The following is a 27,984-nucleotide window of genomic DNA, read 5'->3' as shown; positions in this document are numbered from 1 at the left end:
AGTCCATATTTCAAAGTAGTTTCAAGTTACGTTAATTACATATGTTATAATTTGAATAGCGCTTCCCTGGCGGCTCAAGCAGTAAAGAATCTGCCTGAAATGTGGGAGACCTGGGTTCGATCCCTGGGTTGGGAAGATCACCTGGAGAAGGAAATGACAACCCTCTCCAGTATTCTTGCCTGGAGAATCCCATGGACAAAGAAGTCTGGTGGGCTACAGACCATGGGATCACAAAGAGTTGGACATGTCTGAGCAACTAACACACACATACACACACACACAGACACACACACACACACACAATTTAAGCTATATCATATATATAATGAAAGTTGCTGTGTCGTGTTTGACTTATCATGTGCAACTCCATGGACTGTAGGGGTTAATATGTCATTATAGGAGTTAATATGTCAGGCTCTGAAGTCAAATTCTTTGAATTTAAATGGTCCTTCCACCATTGGATGACTGAGCATGTTATCTATCTGTGTCTCAGTCTCCTCTTCTCAATGTATAATAATAGAATCTCTCTCCTGGTGTGAGAGTTGAACGATTTAATATGGTAGAATTTTGTATGGTACTGAGTACCTAGTAAACAAACATCCCTTTTGGGCTAACTATTATGGTCTTGTTTATTTCACCACCAGAAAATAAGAATACATTCCTTTTTTGACTTATATAGCTGTTATCATAATTGATAACAGCTGGAATTATAATTTTAGAGAGAAGCAAGCAATGTATTTCTAACTTTTTTTTTCCTACTCCAGAATCCAAACGCCTTCAAGTTACTGCTCTCTGAATTCTCTTTTGAGAGGCTCATTATTTTAATAATATAGGAAGGTTTTTAGAAGAAAAAGTTTGATTGATGATTTAATGCTATCTTTTCAGTACTGTTGCCTGAAAAATCCCATGGACAGAGGACCCCGGTAGGCTACAGTCCATGAGGTTGCAAAGAGTCGGACACCACTGAGCGACTTCACTTTCACTTTTTCAGTGTTTTAAGGTGAAAGTGAATGTGAAAGTTGCTCAGTCATGTCCAACTCTTTGTGACCCCAATTTTCCAGCTGAGAATACTGGAGTGGGTAGCCTTTCCCTTCTCCAGGGGATCTTCCCAACCCAGGGGAAGATTTATTTTATTTTAAAAATAAATATGATTATTTGTTTTATTTTTTTAGGACATATTTTCAGGATATCATGAATTCATGATATTCAAAATCTTAAGTAGAATGAACTTAGTTACTATTCAAATGGTCATGCTTTCTCAGCTGTTTGCACTTGTTATTCAGTTTGGAGGATTAAGCATACTGTAAAGTCTAAAACTACAGACTTATTTTCTTAATGTGCTTGTTTATTCTCTGGAATATGAGAGAAGGGAATATAAATAAAGTTTTGTGCATAGTAGGCACCCAATAAATGTTTTGAAAGAAATAAATGAACTAGGTTTTTTCATATCATTTTTTATCTTTCTGTAGGTTACAGAAAAATCTATATCCTATGAAAACTTATTTTTACTATAGACTGTGGACATACTATTATTTATCAGTTTGATTTGTATTTCTCAGTTGATATATACAGAAGAGAACTAAACACATAAGACCTTCCCTTTTTATCCATAAAAACTTTTTTAGTCTTTATTGATCATTACTTTAGATGTTTAGTGAGAACTTGTCTTCATGAGAATAGTTTTCTTTTTAACATTATTTAAAATCTGATCTTTTGAAAGTTTCTTAAATATTCAGTGTCAGGAAGTAAGTCTTTTTGTTTACTGAAACCTGTCATAAGGAAAATGTTAATAGTTTCCTTAAAGCTGCCTTTTTTTTTTTAAAGGTTCTTTGAGAAGAGCATTGTTTCTTCTCATAGAGGTAATAAAAAGTAATAGAGAGCTATCCTCATTGTGCCTAAAGAGACAGAGATTACTTCACAGAAAGAGTAATTTAGATGGGGTCATTAAGAACGTGTTGGATTTGTGTGGGATGCAAATGGAGAAAAATAATGCAGTCCAATAAAATACCCCGAAGCTGAAATAAGCCAGACCTTTTCAGGTAATATATAGTCTGGTTGGAGAAATTTGAAGTCAGATTGTGGAGAAAAGTCAGTCTACTTCCTTTTGGATCACCTATTATATGACAAAGCTTAATTCATGTCACTGAAACTGAAGTAAAACTATAGATTAGGGTAGTAAATATTTTAATATAAATTTTATCAGATTATGTATTCCTTAATGCTGCATAGACACTATTTTGCTTCAAAATGAATAACTTGAGAGATTACATTTTGGTGTATTTTAAAAATTTGAAGTTTCATAAATGAAAATATTAAAACATTGTTTTCATAGTAACCCCTATAACCAGAAAAAGTGTCAGTTTTTAAGCTAGTGAAGTTGAACAGGACAAGGAAACTATAACCATTGGTCTGAATCATCATTTAGATGATTCATCTTGCCACTGTCCACTCCACAATGACCTAACTGAAGCCGAGAGTTGTACTCCTTGACATAAAGTAGATCAGAAATCCTCAAGCTTCTGAGTGTATCAGAATCATCAGGAGAGCCAGTTAAAGTACACACTGCTGGTCCCCAGGCTTAGATCTGGTAGGGCCTGAGAATTTGTTTTAGTAGCAAAGAATTAGATATGATAGGGCCCGAGACTTTGTCTTAATAGCAAAGAACACTATGAGTAATTATCTGAAATGGTAATTAAGATTCTTCTTCCTTTTTAAAATCCTTTTTTTTTTAAGTTTTTAAAACTTTTTATTGTATGTTGGGGTATAGCTAATTCACACTGTTGTGATAGTTTCAGGTGGACAGCAAAGGGACTCAGCCATATATATATATGTATCCATTCTCCCCCAATCTCCCCTCTCATCCAGGCTGCCACGTAACATTGAGCACAGTCCCTTGTGCTATACAGTTAAGTTCTTGTTGGTTATCCATTTTAAATACAGGAGTTTGTTCCTGCCCATCCCAAATTCCCCAACTATCCCTTCCCCCAGTTTTCCCCGCATAACCATAAGTTCGTTCTCTAAGTCTGTGAGTCTGTTTCTATAAAAGATATCATATGATATTTCTCTTTCTCTGTCTGACCTACTTTACTCAGCATGATAATCTCTAGGTCCATCCATGATGCTGCAAATGGCATTATTTTATTTTTAACAGCTGAGTATTATTCCTTTGTATATCTGTACCACATCTTCATTATCCATCTCTGTTGATAAACATTTAGGTTGCTTCCGTGTCTTGGCTGTTGTAAACAGTCCTGCAGTGAGCATCAGGGTGCATGTGTCCTTTCAGATCATGTTTTTCTCCAGATATATGCCCAGGAATGGGGTTTCTGGGTCACATGTAGCTCTATTTTTGTTTGTTTAAGGAAACTTCACACTGTTCTCCATAGTGGCTGTACCAATTTACATTCCTACCAACAGTGTAGAGGGGTTCCCTTCTCTCTGTACCCTCTCCAGCATTTATTGTCTGTGGATTTTGATGATGGCCCTTTTGACTGGTATGAGGCAATATCTCGTTATAGTTTTTATTTTTATTTCTCTATTAAACAGCAGTGTTGCATAACTTTTCATGTGCCTCTTGGCATCTGTATGTCTTCTCTGGAGAAATGTCTATTTAGGTCTTTTGCCCATTTTTGGCAATATTGATTCTTCCATCTAAGAACATGGTATACCTTTCCATCTGTTTGTGTCATCTTCAGTTTCTTTCATCATTATCTTACACTTTTCAGAGTACAGGTGTTTTGTCTCATTGGATAGGGTTATTCCTAGGTATTTTATCCTTTTTGATGCAATACTAAATGTGGTTGTTTCTTTAATTTCTTTCTAACCTTTCATTGTTAGTATATAGAAATGCAGCATATTTTTATGCTCTAATTTTGATCCTGAAACTTCACCAAATTCATTGATGAGGTCTAGTAACTTTTGGTAGCATCTTTAGGATTTTCTCAGATGGTAAAGCATCTGTCTACAATGTGAGAAACCTGGGTTTGATCCCTGGGTTGGGAAGATTCCCTGAAGAAGGAAATTGCAACCCACTCCAGTACTCTGGCCTTGAAAATCCCATGGATGGAGGAGCTTGGTGCAGGCTACTATCCATGGGGTCGCAAAGAGTCAGGCAAGACTGAGTGATTTCACTTTCACTTTAGGATTTTCTGTGTATAATATCATGTCATCTGCAAACAGTGACTGTTTTTCTTTCCAATTTGGATTCCTTTTATTTCTTGTTCTCTGATTGCTGTGGCTAGGATATCCAAAATTATGTTGAATAAAAGCGGAGAAAGTGGATATCCTTGTCTTGGTCCTGATCTTAGAGAAAATGTTTTCAGCTTTTCACTGTTGTGTATGATGTTAGCTATAGATTTGTTGTATATGGTCTTTATTATGTTGAGGTATGTACACTCCATGCTCAGTTTCTGGAGAACTTTTATCATAAATAGTTGCTGAGTTTTGTCAAAACCTTTTCCTGCATCTTTTGAAATGATCATGTGTTTTTTCCTTCAATTTTTTGATGTGGTTTATCACACTGATTTGCGGAAAGTGAAAAATCCTTGACTCCTTGGGTTAAATCCCACTGTTCATGGTGTTTGATTCTTTTAATGTATTGTTGGATTCAGATTCCTGGTATTTTGTTGAGGATTTCTGCACCTGTGTTCATCAGTGATTTTGCCCTGTGATTTTCCTTTTTTTTGTGATATCTTTGGTTTTTGTGTCAAGGGGATGATGGACTCATAGAATGAGTTTGATAGTTTTCTTTCCTCTGCAATTTTTTGAACAGTTTCAGAAGGATTATTGTTAGCTCTTTTTGGAATTTGCCTGTGAAGTCATCAGGTCCTGGACTTTTGTTTGTTGGGAGTTTTTAAATCACAGTTTCAATTTCAATGCAGTGATTGGTCTCTTCATATTTTCTGTTTCTTCCTCTTTCAGTCTTGGGAGAATGTCCCTTTCTAAAAATTTGTCCATTTTTTTCCAGATTGTCCACTTGCCATACATGTTGTTGCATACTTGTTGCTCTTACAGTTGTTTGTAAGAGTCTCTTATGATCCTTTGGCTAAAGGCTTATCAATTTTGTTTATCTTTTCAAAGAACCAGATTTTAGTTTCATTGATCTTTGAATTTTTTTTGGGGGGGTGGAGGTCTCTGTTTCATTTATTTCTACTCTGATCTTTATGATTTCTTTCCTTCTGCTAACTTTGATTCTGTTTATTATTCTTTCCTGATTGCTTTAGGTGTAAGGTTAGGTTGTTTATTTGAGATATTTCTTGTTTCCTGAGGGAAGTTGGTATCATTGTAAACATCCTCCTTAGAATTGCTTTTGCTGTATTCTGTAGGTTTTGAATTGATATGCTTTTCATTTTCATTTCTCTCTAGGTGTTTGATTTCTTCACTGTTTTTCTTGTAGTTTATTTCTAATCTCATTGCATTGTGATTGGAAAAGGTGTTAAATTTCAGTTTTCTTCATTTTATCAAGGCTTGCCTTGTTGCCCGGACCATGGTCAATCCTAGACAATGTCCCATGTGCACTTGAGAAGAATGTATATTATGCTCTTGGATGGAATGCTCTTTAAATATCAATTAAATATCAATTAAGTTGGTCTCATCTGATGTTTCATTTAAGGCTCTATCCTTACTGGCTTTCTGTCTAGATGATATGTCCATTGATGAAATGGGGTGTTACATAGAACATGAGAGATTCCAGTAGAGAGAATAAGCAGAGGTATAAAAAAATAATAAGTACAGTCTTGAGATTGGTTCCATTTAATTATTAAATAGACAAAGGAAAATTAAGAGAAACTCTACACTAAAAATTGTCTTCACCTATAATTTACAAAAATACTTCCATGTCACTAATGCAAATAGACTTCCCTAGTGGCTCAGATGGTAAAGAATCTGCCTGCAGTTCAAGAGACCCGGGTTCAATCGCTATGTCAGGAAGATCCCCTGGAGAAGAAAATGGCAATCCAGTATTCTTGGCTGGAGAATTCCATGGACAGAGAAGCTTGGCGGGCTTTGGTCCATGTGGTCGCAAAGAATTAGAAATGCAAATAACAGGAAAATTTAATTAACACCTCTTATTCTCTTTATACTTCCAGTCAGGGACAAAATAAGGTAGTTAAAATGAACATTAAGTTTGTTTTATGTACACTTTGCCCCTTGACTATTTAACATCATAGATTTGAATAAGACACACTCCCTGAATTTTTTTAATATTTTCTTAAATTTCATGAAGTGTATTTTAAAATCTCCTAAAATTTAAATTTACAGATATTAACTTTAAAAAGCCATTCTTTTTTTTTATGAAGATGAATTTTCTTAAAACATTGATAGCCTTTTTTCAAAATACATTCCTCTTTGAACTTGCAATGCATAGTAATAGTTTCATAGTTAGATATTGAATCTTTTATGCCTTATAATTATTAATTTTGCTCTTTGAGAATTTTCTTACAAGAAGGATAGACGTATACTCTTCACTTGCAGGCAGTGATGCAAGCTGACATTGGAATTCCAGTAACACCTGTTACGAAATGAAGAAAAGTGGGACTAAGTTTCCTATTAAAAGCATTGAGCCCATTAAATAAACTCCATGTGATGGTTGATACCATTTGATACATGATTTATTAAGGGAAGCAGTTTTGAATCAGAGGTTCTTAAGATAAGCTCTCTACTCAAGTGGTAGGTTTCAGTCAGAATTATATAGATAACAAGACATTATTTAAATGATTAAATAAAACTAAGAAAGGATTATCTGTACCTGTGATATTGTAAGCTTCTCATTTCTTCATCTTGTGAATGGTAGAATGGGATTTGTCTAACAAAGTAGATAATAAGTGGGAATTCCAGGATAATGTCTGGTAAATAAATATTTGCTGATGCCACACAGAGACAATGAATGAGACATAAAGAGAAATTTTTAACAAGCAAACTTCTCCAGGTACCTCCCTGTCTAGGCGCATAATTCATACTGTGATTAATCTATGGTGAATAGGTCCCTTCCTGGAACAGATCCTTTAACTAACATTTTTTTAGGCAGCTTTGGGGAAGGTCAAAGTTTCTGCCTTTTGAGATTTGACTGGTTTCAGCTCAAAAATAATCTTTATGCCAAAAAGGTATTTTTGAGTGGAAAGTTGTGCCTCCCCTATAAGACTTTAACCAGCCCTCTGATTTTAACAGAATATTTTAAGCCTGGTATATCTTTTTAAAAAAGTAATGAGATAATTTTGATAACTGGAAAAACTGATTTTCAGTACAATAGTTAACATTAATGATAGCACAGGGAAACGAGACTTGCCACCCCAAAATGTTTCTGGCATTTCAAGGTGAAAACAGTCAATTCCTAAAAGCCCCTGGAAGCACATTTGACCTTACCCCTAACTCCCTGAAAAGTTTAGATACAGTACCTATGCCAAGAATAGACCATTCAGCAGAAATATCTGCAAAGAATAGTCAGGTGTGATAGGTGAGGCTCCCGGAGGTTTAGAGCCGACTCTGTGCCGTCTATGGGGTCGCACAGAGTCGGACACGACTGAAGTGACTTAGCAGCAGCAGCAGCTGTGTCCTGTTGTCTCTGCAAGGCCTACCAAACATTTGTTTTCCTAACATTTGCTTTTCCATTTCCATGCCTTCCTCACATCTGAAGTGTCAACCCTACCCCAACATCCTCCTTTGTCTTTAGCTGAAGATGGTATTTAGGGTGAGGGTTTCATCCATTTTGGGGAGTTACTTGGTTTTTCTGGATCTCTTTCATGTATGTACGTGTGTATGTGTGTGTGCGCGCATGCGCTCAGTGATATCTTGACTCTTTGTGACTCCATGAACTGTAGCCCACCAGGCTCCTCTCTCCACAATATTTTCCAAGCAAGGATACTGAAGCAGGGTATTTTATACCCCAGGACATCTTCCTGACCTGGGGATTGAACCCACATCTCTTGTGTCTCCTGCATTGGCAGGAAAACCTGGGAAGCCCCTTTGGTTTGATTTTCTCCTCTTAATGTGTCTCAAATCAATATAACTCTTAGTCCAGCCATAGAACCTAGGAAAATAGAGGATAATTTCTTCTTCCTGCTCAATGACTACTTTTTCTATAGCCATGGTATGATAATGTTTAAATCTCTGGTTAGTTGTCACTATGAGCATTCATTTTTAAGCTGTTGTTTCTCTTTGTATATGAACTCCCATGTCCCATATTTAGTATAGCTTCTGTCAATTCCAAATAATATGCAGTATAGTTTTCTTTACTATTGTGGGAAAATAGTGCTAGTATCTATCTTGAACTTCACTTAAATTTAATATTATTATTGCCTAAAATTTGAACTTTTTTATTACCTTGTATTGGCAGTTTTGAAGTTCTTTCTCACTTTCAGAGTTTAATGTATTGTTTAGTTTAAGGTATTATTAAACTATTATTTGTTTATTATTAGTAGTAGTATTTACTATTAAACTAATAAACTAGAATAATGTTATATTCTAGTTTAATTTATTATTTAGCTTTTCTTTGTAAGAAAGATGCCTGAAAGTATTGCAGAAAATAAGGTTGCTTATCTCTTTAATATTTAATTAATATATTGATATTTATTTTTGAACAAAATTCAGTATTTAAAATCTAGAATGATGACTGTATACCAAGTACTGTGTTAAGTATTAGCTATATTATCTCTTTTCATTCTGCCAGGAGATAATTATCAGTATTAACCTGTTTTGTAGGCTAGAAGGTAAGGCTTAGAAAGGTTAAGTAAGTAACTTTATCAGGGTCATGAACATGATCAAGGGCGATATGAAGTGTTTTACTAAAGGGCCTTTATACTCCTGACTCCGAGGCCTGCCAGGGGATCACTGCTTCCTGAGAGTTTGTTACCACAACTGGAGTCAGTTCTGTGCCCATCTTTGTTTTGAACAGTGATCTAATGACACTGTTTATAATGTGTATAAAGTTCACAGATAATAGTGACAATGCTCAGAGAAAGGCATAGACAGAAGGGTAAGCTTAACATTTTAACTGGATAGAATCACTATCTAAAAATATTTTTCAAGATGGCTGAAGTATGTGAAAATTCAATACAATGCATCTCAAGAAGGAAAGTATTTGGCTTGTGCCATTGAGGGAAGGAAATCTAACCTTCCCAAATGCATGATGGAAGAAAGGTTTTCACATAAAATAGGTCAGAATGCATTATAGGATAAATAAAAGGGGGCACATTGCACTAGGGAAGTTTTTGGTTGGCTTTTTAAATGAATTAGTGTCTTCATTCAACATTGAGTGCTTTCTAAATGCTAGAAACTATTCTGAGGTTGGGAAAACAGGCCTAAATCCCTGCCTTAGTGGTACTTAGATTGTAGAATCTGAGAGGTTACTTTTCGTTTTTTAATGTGCCTACTTAGACCTACTTGTAAATTAAAGATGGTTTATGAATTCAGTGGTGAATCATTATCCAAAGTGAATCATCAGTGACATTCTTAAATATCTGACCTATGAGTTTAGATGACTGTTCAAGGGTTTCTCTTCATGGGCACTATAGTGTGTTCAGCCCTTGGCAGAGATGAATACTATGCTTGGTTTCCTAGTCTGCAGCTAGTAAGTGACCCAGTTAATTGTAAATGGTTCAAATAAAGCTAACAATACAGTTTGAAATTTGGTAGATGTTTTTGAAGGTCGGGAGAATAGTGATAAGTTAAAAGGAAGGATTTATCTCAAGAATACTTAAAGAAATGATCCTCCTTTGGCATAAGAAATTTGCTACAGTATACTAATTTCTACTAAGACTCTTGACAGTTGTCCAAGCTTTAGCCATTTTTGATTTTGGACATCTAAGAGTAATATTTTTAATTTTAAAATATTACCCTGGGATTTTAAGTATAGTTTCAACTGAAGTAATGTGAGCTTCAAGGAGCTAAAATATGCTCTGAAGGCTACTCCTAAGTCTTGAGTTACAGTATCAAACAATTTAATGGACTTCATCATGAACTAATATTCTTTATGAAGAGACACTGCTTTACCAATTGTGAGATACATACAAGATTCTGGAAACAAATGAGTTTCTTATCAACATCCAGGCAAACTCTTCCACATAGACTTTGGATATATTTTGGGTCGAGATCCAAAGCCTCTTCCTCCTCCAATGAAGCTGAATAAAGAAATGGTGGAAGGAATGGGAGGCACACAGAGTGAACAGTATCAAGAGTTCCGAAAACAATGTTACACAGCTTTTCTCCACCTTCGAAGGTAAGTTGATTTGTTTGACGTAGAGAATTTTGGTAAATTCATTTCACAGATCAAGAAAAATATTTGTTTAAATGTATTCCCTGGTGGTTCCATGGCAAAGAATCCTCCTGCCAATGCAGGAGATGTGGGTTCAGTCCCTGGGCTGGGAAGAACCTCTGGAGAATGAAGTATTCTTGCCTGGGAAATCCCATGGATAGAGGAGCCTGGAGAGCTATAGTCCATGGGGTCACTGAAGAGTTGGACATGACTTAGAGACTAAAACAATAACAATACATTTTTTTATCATCATTCTTTTTCCGAATGACACAGGCAACAGTATTTGTTAATGTATATTTGATGACTGTTTTGATAAGCAGTCTGATTTCAAAGGAAAAAAACAATTTCTTGCTTTCTCACTAATTATCTAACTGCTAAATCCCACCAAATCCCAAGGAGGTTGACATTACACAAGAATGAACCATTTAGCTAACTTGGAATGATTATTTAGATAATTTTTATTCTTTAATCAGCCTTAGTTTTAGTTTTGAGAAACATTCTGAGGTTTGTTAAACAATTGAATAAATGTTGCATATGGTTTTGTCTGTCTTTAGTACCACATCAGTCATTCTTCTTTTAAAAAAAAGATATTAATTTTTTTCTCTATCCTTTTTCTCCCAAGGCCATTATATCTCTGCTTCCATCATCCAAATTTACTTAGGACTGAACATCATGTATCATCAGGAAAAAGATAAATTAAAAGTCATGTTTGTTACATTCAGGACTTTGCTCTGATAATTAGTCAAAAATGACGAATCATTTCACCCTAACTCCATTTTTCACCTAACTAAAGCAAAATGAATATTCTTAATCCACCAGAAAAATCCCAGCTTGGGAGACCACCTGTATTCTCTTCCAGGTGAATATATAACCAGTAGAAATGAGTTGCCTATGCATGTGGGCGCTGTCTTTTCTGTCTTTATAACTTCAGTTTATGGACACTCAGAATATGTGTGTTGAATAAAAACCTTCAATAATTGTATGAAAATTCCTGCTTCATATCTTGAGTGAAGCCATGTTACCAGGTCATATTGATGCTACTGGTCCCAGGTGAATGGCTGTCCTATATCAATGAGTTTCATCTTTACAGTGGCTCACTAGGCCTTCACTGTTAACTCAGGCTCTACTGCTGTCACAGATTTTAATGTACATTTTACAGACAGCCACACTATTATCCTTTGGGTGGTAGAGTGGCCCAGTTTTACTTTCTATGCTGAAAGAATAATGAGAAGATCAGTGCCTGATGATGCAGAAGCACTTTCAGAGACGAAAGTTCCACTTTAATACCTGGAATTTTTAATTTAAAATAGTCATAGCTAGATGAAAGTTTGGCAATCTCAGTGAGGAGACAGACAAGATAATATGAAATGATAACTATAGAAGTATCAAAGGTGCTCTACCTTACTGAAAGCAGAAAGAAAACAATGAGCTTTACAAACTTTCGTTGATAATGGATTAGTAGCAATTCAGCAAAATGAGAAAATAGAGGCAGATTGTTTGTGCAGAGCCAAAGTTAACTTTCTCACTACTAAGAAAAATCATGAAGACTAATCTACCTCATTTTATGTTAAGTCTTCATGAACATAGTTTTAATTTTTTATTTTCAGCAATTTCACTGTTAAAATTAGCTGGGCCTTAATATTTTTGTCAACATTTATTTTTTAATGTTGTATTTTAGAATATGCTTCTGTTAGTAAAAATTTCCTTTAGGACATAAGAATTAGCCAGATAGCCAAAAGTTTATTTACAAGAATAGTTGACACACTTATTATTAGGGTGTCAACCTTGTTCTTGTTCTTTTCATCGTTTTTGTTGATTGCTAATCATTGAATACATTGTGACCATATAAACCAAGCAATCTCATTTTAACTAAGTTATGAATGGTTATAGTTATACAGATGCCAGAACACATTTTATGGAGTGATTTTCATGTAACAAAATGCATTGTTATACCAATAATGAATTGAAAATTTTATTTTTTGAATACTCTTATGGCAGCAGTAGTAATGCTCAAACATTGTAAATGTTAAGTATTGAAGGAAAACATAAACTTCTCTTAATCCATGTTTATGCCAAACACCATGCTAGACACTGCTGATACAAAGAGAGCCTAAACTTTTCAGTAAAAATACTGAAGTTAGGAATGCATTTTGCTGTATCAAGCAAAGTTCTCACACTGTCTCTTAGAAGATGTCTTAAGTCACCAAATAGTGAATCTGTGGATCACACTACTTTTCATTTTTAACCTCATTTTTTTCCCTCCTGGAACTAGTACACTTATTAAAGAAATATTTTTATAGAATTCTACTCTGATATTCACTGCATGCAAAAAGGATAAACTGTAGGGGAAGCAGACCTCTGAAATGCTATAAGAACCTCACTTGATGTAGTTAATGATTTTTATTCTTAGTATTGAAGATTTTTACTGAAAAATCTAGACCATCTTTGTATAGTCAATGAGTAACTTGATGATTGGTATAAACATGGGTAAGAGAAGGCGTATGTTTTCCTTGAACACTGTGCTTAACCTTCTACTTTATCAAAATCTTATTTATATCACATCCATCTTTACATCTTTGTCTAGACTTAGTTTTGCACTTTTCTCACTCTCATTTTTTAAACCTTATCCTTATATTTTCTTTTGATAATGGTTTTAAAGATTTTTAGTAACCGTAAATCTGTTTTTCTCGATAGGATTTGAATAACTAATGTTTAATTTCTGTTTGTTGTCACTGGTTCTGTTTTAAATAGAAAGTGTAGGTTAATGGCAACAGATGTAAAAGATTAATGCAGTTGAAATGTAGTGACAAATAATCCGCAAAGTTATTGGATGTTTAAGCTTCTTAGAAAATATTCCACTTTATATTTATTTAAATTGTTTCCCTTTGCCATAATAATAGAAGCATGGGTGGTTTCATATATGTATATATGTGTATATGTTCAGTCCTGTCCGACTCTTTGCAATCCCATGACTGTAGCCCACCAGGCTCCTCTATCCATGGATTTTTCTAGGCAAGAATACTGGAGTGGCTTGCCATTTCCTACTCCAGGGGTTTTTCCTGACCCAGAGATTGAACACACGTCTCTTGCATCTCCTGTACTGGCAGGCAGATTCTTTACCACTGAGCACCTAGAAAGCCTAGTTACATTTATACCAACAGATAATCCAGAAACATTAATATGTGCCTTTTACAAAAGGGACACATATTGGACTAAAATAAAGGCAAACATTTTAACATAGATCCTAGCTGTGCATGAGAATCACTGGGGATCTTTGTTGGGGAGGGGAGGCCAAAACAGTTGCAGCCCATCAGTTTCAGTCAGCCTGGGACTTGGCCCAGGCGTTGGTATTTTTAAAGAAACTTCCCAGGTGAATTTAATGGGTAGCCAGGTTTGAGAACTCATGTACACTCGTAGCGGATTTATGTCAATGCATGGCAAAACCAATACAGTATTGTAAAGTAAAAAAGATTATAATAAAAAATAAAGAGCACACACACACACACACAAAAAAAAAAACAACTGAGCCTTGCATTCCTCCCCTTGAGTTATCCTGTGGTGGATTTCTGAGATTTCCCCTATGGCAAGACTGGGAAAAATCCTATATAGTCAACAAAGCAGAGCATGAATTATTAAGGATTCACTAAAAGAGTATCATTGTTTTCATAACCTAATGCATGGCAGTTTGTTGTATCCTACTGACACCACAGTCCTTACAGCCTTCTCCATGGACCCTCTTCTGTATCCCTTTCCTAGAAACCATAGAGCTTAAAAAAGATTCTGGTGCCTTGCAGTCCTTACAGCCTTCTCCATGGACCCTCTGCTGTATCCATTTCCTACAAACCGCAGAGCTTAAAGAAGGTCTTGATGCCTTCCTGCTCCGAAATGCCGTTTCTGAACCTTTCTTTCCTGGCCTTAACAAAAGCATAGATGCACACCATGAAACCAGATAAATTACCTGCTGCTAACCATCAACTGCCTATTTCCCTGTCATTCTCCTCCACTGAAAACTTTCATTCTTGTCTTCTTCAGGCCTGCTGCTGTGACTTAACATCTGCATAAATGGTCCAGCCGTGACCTGGCCTCTCAGGGCCTGGTTCTCATGTAAAGCCAGCCTTGGCCACTCCCTCTCATTAAGAGTCAAGTTAGCCCTTCAAACTCTTGATCCAGTGCTTTTCACTGTCTGAGCAGCACACCGTCTGTCCTTACAGCTCTTTTCATTCCTCCATGTCTTCAATGTCAGTCTCGTTACCCTACCACTGTATATAATATACCTGAATTCTCACTTTCCTCCTTCCCCCATTGAATCTTACAGCCTCAAACTGTAATCCCTCTTAACTGCCACAGCTAGGTGAGTGCCACTGGCTTCCATTAATAGTGGGGAGAAAAGCAGGATATTGCTAACATTGTGCTGCTGCCCTATTTCTTCACTCTCCTTCTCAGTACATCTATTTTTAAAAGTTCTCAGTGTCTCCACTTACTTGCCTCCTTTCTTCCTCAGCCTTCTCCAGTAAGTCTTCCAGTCCTGCTCTGCTATTGAAACTAATTTTCTTAAAATAAACAGTTACCTATAGCAAATCTAGTGGCCACTTTGCTTCCTTGAAGCTTTGACACAGTTGACCATGACTTTGTTCCTAAAAATCTTTCTTACATTTGACCATGACTTCATTCCTAAAAATCTTTATTTGTTCCTATATATATATATATATATATAGGAACAAAGTCTGTGTATATATATCAGTTCATTTCAGTTCAGTCGCTCAGTCCTGTCCAACTCTTTGAGACCCCATGAATCGCAGCACGCCAGGCCTCCCTGTCCATCACCAACTCCCGGAGTTCGCTCAGACTCACATCCATCGAGTCAGTGATGCTATCCAGCCATCTCATCCTCTGTCGTCCCCTTCTTCTCCTGCCCCCAATCCCTCCCAGCATCAGTCTTTTCCAATGAGTCAACTCTTCACATGAGGTGGCCAAAGTACTGGAGTTTCAGCTTCAGCATCATTCCTTCTAAAGAAATCCCAGGGTTGATCTCCTTCAGAATGGACTGGTTGGATCTCCTTGCAGTCCAAGGGACTCTCAAGAGTCTTCTCCAACACCACAGTTCAAAAGCATCAATTCTTCGGTGTTCAACCTTCTTCACAGTCCAACTCTCACATCCATACATGACTACTGGAAAAACCATAGCCTTGACTAGACGGACCTTAATCGGCAAAGTAATGTCTCTGCTTTTGCATATACTATCTAGGTTGCTCATAACTTTTCTTCCAAGGAGTAAGTGTCTTTTAATTTCATGGCTGCAATCACCATCTGCAGTGATTTTGGAGCCCCCCAAAATAAAGTCTGACACTGTTTCCACTGTTTCCCCATCTATTTCCCATGAAGTGATGGGACTGGATGCCATGATCTTCGTTTTCTGAATGTTGAGCTTTAAGCCAACTTTTTCACTCTCCTCTTTCACTTTCACAAACCTGGGTCTTCGATACTGCAGGCAGATTCTTTACCATCAGAGTACTTCCATACTGCCTTCAGTATGGAAGACCCAGGTTTGGTTCCTGGTCCAGGAAGATCCCCTGGAGAAGGAACTGGCAACCCACTCCAGTATTCTTGCCTGGAGAATCCCATGGACAAAGGAACCTGGCGGACAATGTGGTCGCAAAGAGTTGGGCATGACTGAGTGACTAAGCAAAGCACAACATATGTATAGTTCAGTTGCTAAGTAGTGTTCAACTCTTTGCAACTGCACGGTTTCAGTTTAGGGGGAACAGATCCAGAACTTTTTACCAAGACCAGCTAAAAACCTTTGTTGTCTAAAACCAAATTTTTTACTCACATCCATCCCCAAAGTCAGATGGCCTCCTTTTATCACTGCAGTGCTGTATTACCACTCAGGGCATAACTGTCCAAGAGGAGAGTGTTCTGAGCAGGAGGTGGCCTGTGCCCAGTGGACACTTAACTGACACCTTTTCCCATACAGCTCCACCTCTAGTAATGAACATTTGGAATAGTAACATACTTTCTCTTTGTTTAGAGGAAGATGAAAAGTTTGAGCATTGATGAGGATAACCCTTCCTACAGGGGTCCACATATTCCAAAGGTGAAATGATTTAGAAATCTTGTATATTTTTAGTGTAGAAGAGTATGAGCTATTTTCTCCTCCATTTAGGATGCTTATAACGAGACCAGTCACTGTATTTTCTAAGATGGTGGGATTAGTGTCCCTGGAGGATACTTATGACTCATGAATGGAGTCACACTGTTTCCTTTCACTGATTACCCATGACACACCAAGGTAATCTTAAGATAGCAGATGGAGTCACATTACCCCTTCACTCATTACCCATGACACACTGAGGTAGTCTTAAGGTAGCGGATTCTTGTCTTCATTGAGCAAAGACAGATCTTCATTCCTTAGTAAAATGTAATTAATGGTATAAAGTGGATTCCCCATTAGATCCCTTCTGAAAAGAATATACTTACTAAAAAATGAAAAAAAAATGTCATTATTAGATGGTTATTCCAAAGGTGTGTTCCCTATTGGGAGACCTAGAAGTGGTATTATATCAAGTCCCTAGAATAAGATACGTTTTCAAGTCTTGCTTTTCATTGAGACAACTGGTGAATAAGCGTACATTCTATTTTCCATAGGAGTAATAGTAATCATTATAAAAATCTAAATATTACTACTTGTAAGAGTGCTCTTAATATCAGAAAGGCAAAATTCTAACATATTGCTATTTTTTCCCATTCTTCTTTAGGTATTCTAATCTTATTTTGAATTTGTTTTCCTTGATGGTGGATGCAAACATTCCAGATATTGCTCTTGAACCAGATAAAACTGTAAAAAAGGTAATTTTCATATACCCTCAGATATCATAGTCTACTTTTCATACTTAAGAAGTATCAGGGTTTTAACAACCCATTTCCCCTTATCCCGACCCCTAGACTCTTAAGTAATGTAAATTAAGAAAGAGAACTTGTGTATATTTCTTTTTCACATTTTAGAATATGACAGACTCTCAAGCCCTCTGCAACTAGTTTTATCCCCTTCCCTGTTTATGCCCACAGTCACATGAGGAGCTCACTATATCAAGAGGAAGCTTACTATCACCACCCTTACTCTTTGTCCTAAAAATTTAGCTTCTCTTTAATATTCCTACTAAGATACCTGCTTCCTGGGACTCACAGACCAAGCATGCTAAGAATCAGAAACAAAATATTATAATAGTATATAGAAGAAAACAGTTGTTCTTTAACTTTTCCATTCATACCCTTGGTAACAGGGGTTTCTTACTGTGTAAAGAGAGTAGAGACCTGCTTTTAACTTAATCTGCAAAGAGAAGCATGAAAGAAAGTTTCCACATAGATGAGCAGTTATTCTGAACTATCTTACCCTGAGATACAGTGAGAGATAAGAGAAAGGAGTAACAAATTCGAAGATTTTTTTTATTCAAATTAATTTCTGGCTCTGATTCACTGAAAGTGAAAGTCACTCAGTCGTGTCCAGCTCTTTGTGACCCCATGGACTATAGAGTCCTTGGAATTCTCCAGGCCAGAATACTAGAGTGGGTAGCCTTTCCCTTCTCCAGGGGATCTTCCCAACCCAGGGATTGAACTCAGGTCTCTTACATAGCAGGCAAATTCTTTACCTGAGCCACTGAGGGGGGGTGTATATAACACATTTTATTTATCCAAAGATAACATAAAATGATCTTAAATAGCAGAAGGCTTATTAATAATAAGCTTCAAAGATAGTATAGCTTTTTAACTTATAGAAGTATACAACTACTAAAGTTGTAAGATGGAATTTTTCTGGTGGTTGTAAATAATATTTCTCACCAAAAGCTCTAAGTTCTGATGTAACTGACTCAGCATTATTAGAAACATACCTCTGTGGGTTGAACATTGTCTTGGTCCATTTGGGCTGCTACATATATCAATATAACAAAATACCAGACACTAGATAGCTTGTAAACAACAGAAATTTATTTCTTATGCTTCTGAGAACTCTAAATACTAGTCCAGGGTGCCAGAATGGTCAAGTTAAAGCCCCTTTGGGGTCAGAGGGCACTTCTTAGGGTAGAAGGTGCCAGGAATCTCTTTGGTGTCTCTTTATAAGAGCATTAATCATTCATGAGGGCTCCACCCTCATAATCTAAGTACCTTTCAAAAAGTCCGCTTACTGATACTATCACATTGGACATTAGTATTTCAATATGGATTTGAAAGGTACAAGAATATTTACATAATTTTAAACATGAATGAAGCTATTCTCTTTTACATAATTTTATGAGCCTTTGGCAGTGAGAGGGATTTTAATGTAAATCTTATTGTTTAACATTTAAGAAAATTATGCTGTTTTTAGGATTTCATTTATTATTTTCTAGGAAGCACTGTTTCAAAACTCCCAACCCTGGCCAAACTAGGAAATGGACTACTTATCACACTAGGTTTTGATGTGGGTAATTTTTTTCAACTTCAGCTCATTCATCAAGAAACATAAGTAGTTGATGAAAATTTCAAGACAGATGACTGCACCAGATTTCAAAATGTTGTTGCTTTTGTGTGCCTATATGTGTGTTACTATTTTTAGGATCTGTTGTTGCTGTTTATTTTAAACCCATTTATCTCTGTCGTATGTTCACTCTTGCCTTACTTCACTTATGTTCAGAACTCATTTATGAAAGTTCTAATGGTAGTTGTCAAACGGAGTCTTTTTGTTTCTTCTTCCAGTATGTAGTTTTTCTTCTTATTAGATCTTTTATTTCAACTTGTCCTTTTAAGAAATCATGATTTTATTGTTTAAACTTTTGTTACCAGCTATCTTTATGGCATATCTTCAAAATGTTTAATCATAGCACCATTCAACATTTTCCTTTTTTCCGTAGCATATTTTAGTACATATATATCAATTTCTTTTTAATTTTTTGAAATTGACTACAATTTTACTGTGCTTCATAGTTAGCTGCATTCCTTACAAGTTTTGAAGGTTGTAATAACTGTGTTGAGCAAGTCTGTAGGTGCCATTTTTCCAACATTCACTCACCTTGTGTCGCATTTTGGTAATACTCATGTATTTCAAACAAATGGTATTTTATCTCCTTTGAAAGACAGTGCAGAGGCTGAGATTTACAAGTTTGCATCCTTTTGCTTGATAAGTAATATGTTTTATCTGGGTTTCCAGTTTGCCAAGAGTTCCAAGAGTGCTGCTCCAGTGAAGTGTTGATAGATGTTCAACCACTGGCTATCTAAAAAACACTGTCTCTAAGTTTATTTTAATTTGCATTAATATAAGGCACGCATAGCAGAAAATTTACAAAAATATAATAAAATGCTCTATAGTCTTTCTCTTTAAAAAAAAAAAAGGACACTGCAGATTGGTTCGAGTGCAGCCTTAGCTAATGAGGTATAAACGGACAGAGTTTGGAGCTGATAGAGATAACTAGGAGTCAGAGGAGAAATTGTAGAAGGGTGGAAGGCACAGAGGTAAAAGGACAGGGGTAGAATAACAAGTAGCCTAACACAAGTCAATATATATGATAACAGGTCAACCATTTTTATGCAGTTAATCTTCTTTCTTATAAAAAAGAATGTCTTCATATTCGGTGAATAACAGTTTTCTTTATATACTAAATACATATCTTCTATTTGTAATTTAAGCACTTATATAAGTATGCAGGCTTTGACAAATTGGGTTAAAGGTTTATTTTGATTCTCCTGCCCTATAGTGTTTTTGACATCCTTAAAAAAATCATTTACAAAATTCTCAGACATGACCTCCCTAAGTAGAAATCAAGGAATACAATGGAATAAATTCTTTAACTGGGATCCAGAAATGAGAGAGAGAGTTGACTGAAGGTTTACTTTAGATCTCCCTCCACCAAATTGTCCTTCACTTGTTCCACCTCTCTCTCTGTTACCTTCTCTCTCCTGAGCCTGCAGGGCTGTCGGATCACCTGATATACTTACAATGCAGCGAAGGGAAAAGAGCACTGAGCGGGCCATGGGTGGTGGTGGTGGTGGTTCTGTCACCCAGTCATGTCCAACTCTTTGTGACCCCATGGACTGCAGCACGCCAGGCCTCCCTGTCTCTCACCATCTCCCGAAGTTTGCCCAAGTTCATGTTCATTGCATCAGTGATGGGTTGTAGTACTGTCTGCCTTTTCTTCTTCCTGATTTTGTAGTAGTTCAACTCCATACTTAAAAGGAAATACTAAACATGGACCACTTTTTATCCACTTGGAAATCCCATTTTCTTCTAGCCTGTCTTTTCAGAAGTTTATATGGATCATTTATAAGAGGTGAAAGGAGTAAGTACAGTGGTTACTGAGATCGTCTGGAAGTGTGAGCCACTTACCATCAGTTAAAGGTCCCTGGGTTGGCTTCCTAAATTCTCTGTCTCAGTTTCTGTGTGTTAGAGATTGAGATATTATCTACCTCAGAGCCATCGTAGAGTAGAATGAAATACTGCATGTAAGGTGCTTTGCACAGTGTTAGCATGAAGTAGTCAGGCATGGCAACCTGCTCCAGTATTATTGCCTAGAGAATTCCATGGACAGAGGAGCCTGGTGGGCTACAGTCCATGGGGTCGCAGAGTCAGATACAACTGAGCTCTAACACACTGTCATTTGGTAACATTTGTTTGTGTGTTTTAGGGAACTATTCTGATATATATCTCTACTAATCTTTCTAGTTCTCATTGCTATTCAGAATCAACTGTATGTTTTAATATGAAATAATGAAAAAGTCCTCAGTCTTTAGAAATTATAGGTCATATTGAAGTAGTTCTTTGCAGAAGTATAAGGAACTCCTATAGGAAAGCAGACATCTTAGAAGATCTAGTTTATAGTTTAATTTTTGTCTGTTTTTAAATTTGCAGGGCTGAACAGAATTATTTTCTATTCACTTTGTTAATATTTCCCAGAAAAAAAAAAATTTACAAACAACCAAGATAGGGTGATATAAAGAGCATATAGCAAAAAGTAAAGTTACACATTCAGGAGAATAGTATTCAGAACTCCTTATAGGTTATGAACCATTTCTTTGCTGTAAAAATAGAAGTGAAGTGAAGTCGCTCAGTCGTGTCTGACTCTTCGCGACCCCATAGACTGTAGCCTACCAGGCTCCTCTGTCCATGGGATTTTCCAGGCAATAGTACTGGAGTGGGTTGCCATCGCTTCTCGGCCTTTTGGCTAAGATCAAGTGTAGTATCAAGTGTAAAAATAGGTCATTGTAATAATATCTGTATCTGTCTGTTCTTGTCTCTTCAAAATGTTATATTCAAAAGCTAATAGACTGTGACCTTGTAGGTTCAGGATAAATTTCGTTTAGACCTGTCTGACGAAGAGGCAGTGCATTACATGCAGAGTCTGATTGATGAAAGTGTCCATGCTCTCTTTGCTGCTGTGGTGGAACAGATTCACAAGTTTGCCCAGGTAAGTTCTCTGATGGCAGTGCATTCATCTCAGCATCTCCATGTTCTCCTGTAGAATTCTCTCAGAACCGTACCTTTCTCTGCAAATGACACGTCTTCTCTGATTTTTTTTTGTCAAGCCTTCTTGACATCTCACCAGCCTTCGAACGTGAATGTGTTTGATGCACTAATAACTCTAAAACATTCCACTGAAATATTCTTAGTAACTAAATTGTGGAGCATCAGCATAGGTATATCTGTATGTTGTAGTCAGTGGTAGCTATAAATTCTTCTTGAGAATGATCTTGGGCCTGGTGGAGGCCTTGACAAGTGAGACTTGGACACTTGTTGGGTTTGGTAAATGGTGAAGTGCTAGGAAAAGGGTTAGAAGGTGAGAAAAGTGATGGCATACGTAGCACACACAGAAGGATCTATCTGTAGACTTACCAGTTAGGAGACTCTTCTACAGTTGTTTGAGGGAAGACTTTTTTACACTAGCCTTGATGATAAACCTCAGATTTAGAACCTATTTTAAGTTTGAATTTCATAATGAGGATAATGATGTAAGTGGTTAGCAAACAAAAAATGAGGCCGCTTTCTTCTCCCACATCCTCCTGCAAACTCCTTCCTGACTTTACACATTTAGTTAATGATAAGTTGACTACTGCAAGCTCAAAGCTTGTCTGTTTTAACTTCTCCCTCACCCAGCATATAGGATGTCACCAAGCCTTGTGAGTTTCTTTAACTGTTTTTTAATTATCATTTTCTGTCATTTTCCCACTATTGACATTTTGACCTAGTTTTTCATTTTACAATACTTTGGCTAGCTAAAATCCTTCATAACTGCTTTTAGTATTTTTTTTCTCTCAGGATTCTTATCTTTATTCTAAATATTCCAATCAGATATATCTTCACAAAATACCGCTTCACCTTTTTTTTTTTATAATTTAAATATGAAAAGTGTTTCCCCGTTGCCTATAAGTGATGTCCAGTCTAGCAATTCAGGGCCTTCCAGATTGTTGTGTTCTAAGCTTCTTTCTAAGCTACTCTCCGAATACTCTCTTTTTCTCAATATTTTTGTTCTCTTCCATTTCTCTGGCTACTTAGCTCTTTTCTTCAGCCCAGAATATGTCTCCTTAATAATGAATCTCCTATAAATGCCTGCTTGCTAAAATCCAACCTGTCCTTCCAAGATCTGTTCACGCCACTGTGATTCATCTTCCTCTGAATATTAATAGTACTTTGTACTTTTATTACGAGTTGCACTTACATTTTGTTTTCTATTATAAATATTTGAATCACCTTACAACTCCTAAAATGCAAGCTTCTTGAAGACTGGGATATGTATCAATGACCCAGAAGCACGGTGCCTTTAAACACTTAAGAAATATCTAATGAATATAAGGGAATTTTTTTTCCTATAAATGTTAGCTGATATTCTTTCTCTCTCATGACAAAAAATGTTTCTTGTCTCTGAACACCAGTCTGAGTCCTATTTTATTATAAGTGCCAACTCAAGTTTTGCGGTACCTGCCATTAATCGTCGTCACTTCTCAAGAGAGTAAACTGTGACTCTGAGGGTAAGTTGAGTGACTTGTCAAAGTCACCAAGCTAGTTAGTGGCAGACCTGGATCAACATACAGCACAGCAGAATATTTTAGAACTCAAAGGGGAAAAAGTCCAGAAAGGTATAATGACTTAGCCAACTTCATGTGTCTAATGAGGGGCAGAATCAAGGCTTGAAACCAGATCTTCTGACCCCCATATCCAACCAGTGATAAGCTAGATTACTTTCTAGCTTATCAAGCTTAAGTCTTCTTTATCAGAATCTGATATACTTTTTTAATTTTTTATTTATTATAAAATTGATATAGTTGATTTACAGTGTTCTAAATGTTTCAGATGTGCAACATAGTGATTCACAAGAATCCCAAGTTCTTTATCTCAGGAAGTTAACTTGAAAATGCTCATGCTTGTCTTTCAAGTTTCTTTAAATATCCTCATCTGTGAGGGCTTCCCTGGTGGCTCAGTGGTAAAGGATCTGCCTCCCAGTGCAGGAGACATGGGTTGGATCCCTGATCTGAGGAGATCCCACATGGTGCGGAACAACTAAGCCCATGCACCATAACTACTGAGCCTGTGCTCAAGAGCCTGGGAGCTGTAACTACTGAAGCCCCCATGCCCGAGAGCCCGTGCTGTGCAAGGGAAGCCACCACAGTGAGAAACCCAAACACCGCAACTAGAAGGTAGTCCCTTCCCCCGACCCCACACACAGCTGGAGAGAAGTCCATGCATCAACGAAGACCTGCACGGCCAAAAAATAAATTAATAATAAATAAGTTTTTTAAATGTCACCTGTGTTCGTACTGTTATACAACAAACAGTATCAATATGAGTAACATTAAGACATTAATTCTATTTGGAACTTGCTTAGGTATTGAAAGGTACCAGAGACACTAAACAAGGTCTTAGTGAAAGTGAAAGTGAAGTCAGTCGTACCCGACTCTTTGCGACCCCATGGACTGTAGCCTACCAGGCTCCTCCAACCATGGGATTCTCCAGGCAAGAATACTGGAGTAGGTTGCCATTTCCTTCTCCAGGGGATCTTCCCGACCAAGGGATCGAACCCAGGGGTTGAACCCGGGTCTCCTGCATTGGAGGCAGACGCTTTAACCTCTGAGCCACCAGAGAAGTCCAAACAATGTCTTAACCTCACCTAAGTCTTTTCAGATTATAAAATTACATACATGCATAGCTGTTTCTTAACTAATCTCTGAGGGAATGTATTTAATCCTTTGAAACTGACATTCTTACATATGCATTTTCTAAGTATTGATCCTAGTAAATCACATGCACACTTAAGGTTTGATGATCAACATCTTTCATTGTCACTCAGCATTTATTATAAAGATGCATTTTGCTAATTGATTTTATGCTAATTTTAGTGCATTCCTATTAATCATTATGGATTATAGAACCCAGTTTTTATAAAATGGAGGTAGACATGTTAACAGAAGTTCTTCCTGCGTTAAAGAAATATTCTTAAAAACAACTAAAAAATTGCCAGATACAGGTGCTATATTGACATGCTGAAAGGCTTATTTTATTCTATCATGCCATTTGCTAGGAAGGGTTGAGATTAAACACTGCAATATTTGTTGCCTAGCAACACCCACCTACTAGTGGTGGAAATTTTCCACTGAAAACCACTTTTATTTGGGTCATTGTCTTTAAAATTGCATCATCAGAGCTCGTCTTCCTTTCAGAATTATCTTATAGGGCTTTCTAGACTTGTCTGTGCAGAAAGGTGGAGACCACTTAGTTTGGGCCACTTCCTGCTCTAAAACTATGCCTTTCAATGGAAATATCTCATATTGCAGCCCATTTTCTTCTAGTTTCTGTTTTTTCCTGTCTGTCTCTCTTTGTTGATTGATGGTAAAAGTCTGGAGAAGGGGGTGGGGGATGATTTCCATTAATCTTAATACATATTAAATCTTATTACATGAATATAGATTCAGGTTAGAGATATATTTTTGGCACACTAAATGTAAAAATTTATGAACAGATTGGAAATTTTAGGTGAGTTCCAGCTCAGCATACTAAGAGCACATCCCACTGCAGTCCATCTGGCACTAACCCTTCCTTAGCCCCTTTGGTATTCAAGGAGGAAGAGCACAGGGCCCAGCAGAAGGTCACAGGAATGTGCAGCCCCAGTGCACCTTTGATGAAGAGAAGCCAGCTGTACACACACACTCTCACACTTAAGATTAAAACACACATCATGAAAGGAGGAAAGAGTATGTTTATTATGCCTGACCTTTCCCCCCATCTAGGAGATGTGTCAGGGACTCCCTCCAAAGTAATTCAGGTCCTACGTTCCTCCCATAACATGACATCTTACCGTGCTGAATGTGACTCCAATATTGAAGGTTCTTGGGGGTTTTTTGGTACAACATGGCCTCTATATACAAGCCATCTGCCTCATCTGCTACTCAAAGAATTAGATTTTTTGCCTCAGTCCTAAGGGGAAAGTTTCCTATTTTGCTTTTATTCATTTTATTTATATTCCGTTTTACCTTTATGTATGCACCTTAGTACTTAAACCCTGTGTAAAATGTTTCCATTGTAATTGCTGTAACTGTCTCATCTAGTTTGAGAAGGCACAGAAGCAAAAGATGCCCAGAGGAGAAGAGATCAGAACATTATTTCTGATTTTATATTATATGGACCTTATTTTGCCATTAGGAATAAAGAACAGAAATGTAAAATATTCCATTGATCAAAACATAAAGTTTCCAAGGAGCAAGTGTCTTTTAATTTATGGCTACAATCACCATCCACATTGATTTTGAAGCACAGGAAAATGAAATCAGCCACCATTTTCACATTTTCCACATCTATTTGCCACGAAGTGATAAAACCAGATGCCATGATCTTCATTTTTTGAATGTTGAGTTTTAAGCCAGTTTTTTCACTCTTTCACCTTCATCAAGAGGCCCTTTAGTTATCTGCTTATCTGAGGTTATTGATATTTCTCCTGGCAGTCTTGATTCCAGCTTGTGCTTCATCCAGCCCGGCATTTCACGTGATGTACTCTGCACAGAAGTTAAATAAGCAGGGTGACAATATACAGACTTGACGTACTCTTTTCCCAGTTTGGAACCAGTCTGTTGTTCCATGTCCAGTTCTAACTGTTGCCTCTTGACCTCCACACAGGTTTCTCAAGAGGCAAGTCAGGTGGTCTTGTGTTCCCATCTCTTTAAGAATTTTCCACCGTTTGTTGTGATCCACACAGTCAAAGACTTTAGTGCAGTCAGTGAAGCAGAAGTAGATGTTTTCTTGGAATTCTCCTGTTTTTTCTATGAATCAGTGGATGTTGGCAATTTGATCTCTGGTTCCTCTGTCTTTTCTAAATCCAGTTTGTACATTTGGAAATTCTTGGTTCATGTACTGTTGAAGCCTAGCTGGAAGGATTTTGAGGATTACCTTGTTAGCATGTCAAATAAGCGTGATTGTGCAGTAGTTTGAACATTCTTTGGCATTGTCCTTCTTGGGAATTGAAATGAAAACTGACCTTTTCCAGTCCTGTGACCATTGCTGAGTTTTCCAAGTTTGCTAGCATATTGAGTGCAGCACTTTAACAGCATCATCTTTGTTAATGAATTAGTGTTACATTAATGGCCCCAAACATCTTTATTAATAACTCCAAAAAAATTCTTTACTGGGTCTTTGTTGTTCTTTCAACACTGCTTGCTTTTATTCTTTTGCAAACCATTTCTGTACTCTGTATTGTGCATTAACTTCACAATGTGTGGAATATATTAACAATTTTCACAGTCTCTAAAAAATGTTGCATTAAGAACTAAGCTTATTGCTCAGAATATTAATCATCTATCACTGCAGAATTCAGTGGACTTTTTGCCTTCCTAGTTCTAGATCTGTCTGCTGTTTAATAATGAAGTCATCTTGAGCTTACAGTTAGCAAACATTCCTTTCCCAAAATAGTTGCTCATATAAACTGGAATTACCTGAAGTTTTTGTTGTTGTTCTTTGTCTTTTTCTATTAAAGAATTACATGTTTGTCCTATTCTAAGTTTTTTGACTATTAACTGTTGTTTCTCTTCTCAGTGAATAGAGAAGCTAATTTTCTTTTTGTTGTTTTTAATTTTTGCAGTACTGGAGAAAATGAAACTGGGTTTGGCCTATCAAGATGATTGTCACCGTAAGAAAACAGCTTTAAAAGCAACATGTGTGTAATGAAGACTTAAGACTGTCAAACAAGGAAGAAAACATTTAGTCCTGAAGATACCATATATCCTAAGTGTTTCACAGTGCCAGAATTCTGTTTCCTTGTATGTCATTGCTTAAATGCAATCTTGAATGGTTTGTTTGAAGTATTGTATATATTTATTTTCAAATGTACACATTGTTAATAAGCTAAGAAGTAAGAATCTTGTTCCAGAACCATGTACATATTATGAGAGTTCTCAAGGAATTTTATGTTGAAATAGTAAAACATTTTAGTCTTCAATTTTGAAAGCCCATTCTTTCTTTATCTCTTCATATCAGCAGAGCAGTTGTATGAATTTGGGCTGTCTCGGTTGTGCTTGTTTGCTTTGTCTCTCAGTCCCTTGTTCCCTTTCTCTGTTGTTCCTCTTCCCCCCTGGATTATTATTATTTTTTTTTGCCCAATCTATAATACTTCAAGTTTTACATGTTATAGCCTATTCTTTTATACTTTTGAGAATTATATATTTTCAAATAAGACAGCCATTTTTTCTTACTTACAAATACTGGAAATTTTGTTTATTTGTTTTGTAGTTCATAT

The 27,984-nt window shown here is 36.6% G+C and overlaps 1 protein-coding gene and 1 pseudogene across 1 annotated transcript in view; both read left to right on the top strand.

Annotated features, from left to right (window-relative positions):
* PIK3C3 (phosphatidylinositol 3-kinase catalytic subunit type 3) overlaps window positions 1-27,566 on the top strand; it is a 164,348-nt gene extending 136,782 nt beyond the window's left edge. The window contains exons 22-25 of the mRNA XM_052660396.1: window positions 10,042-10,210; window positions 17,002-17,092; window positions 21,553-21,678; window positions 27,331-27,566. Coding sequence (XP_052516356.1) covers window positions 10,042-10,210; window positions 17,002-17,092; window positions 21,553-21,678; window positions 27,331-27,345 — 401 coding nt within the window. The 3' untranslated portion in view covers window positions 27,346-27,566. The remainder of the gene's footprint in view (window positions 1-10,041; window positions 10,211-17,001; window positions 17,093-21,552; window positions 21,679-27,330) is intronic.
* Window positions 21,416-21,511, top strand: LOC128067586 (uncharacterized; annotated as a pseudogene).
* Window positions 27,567-27,984: the final 418 nt, after the last annotated feature.

Source organism: Budorcas taxicolor, chromosome 22 (genome assembly GCF_023091745.1).
Source record: "Budorcas taxicolor isolate Tak-1 chromosome 22, Takin1.1, whole genome shotgun sequence".
Classification (NCBI taxonomy): Eukaryota; Metazoa; Chordata; class Mammalia; order Artiodactyla; family Bovidae; genus Budorcas; species Budorcas taxicolor.
Note: the sequence above shows the minus strand (reverse complement) of the source record. Positions and strands in the feature narration are given on the sequence as shown.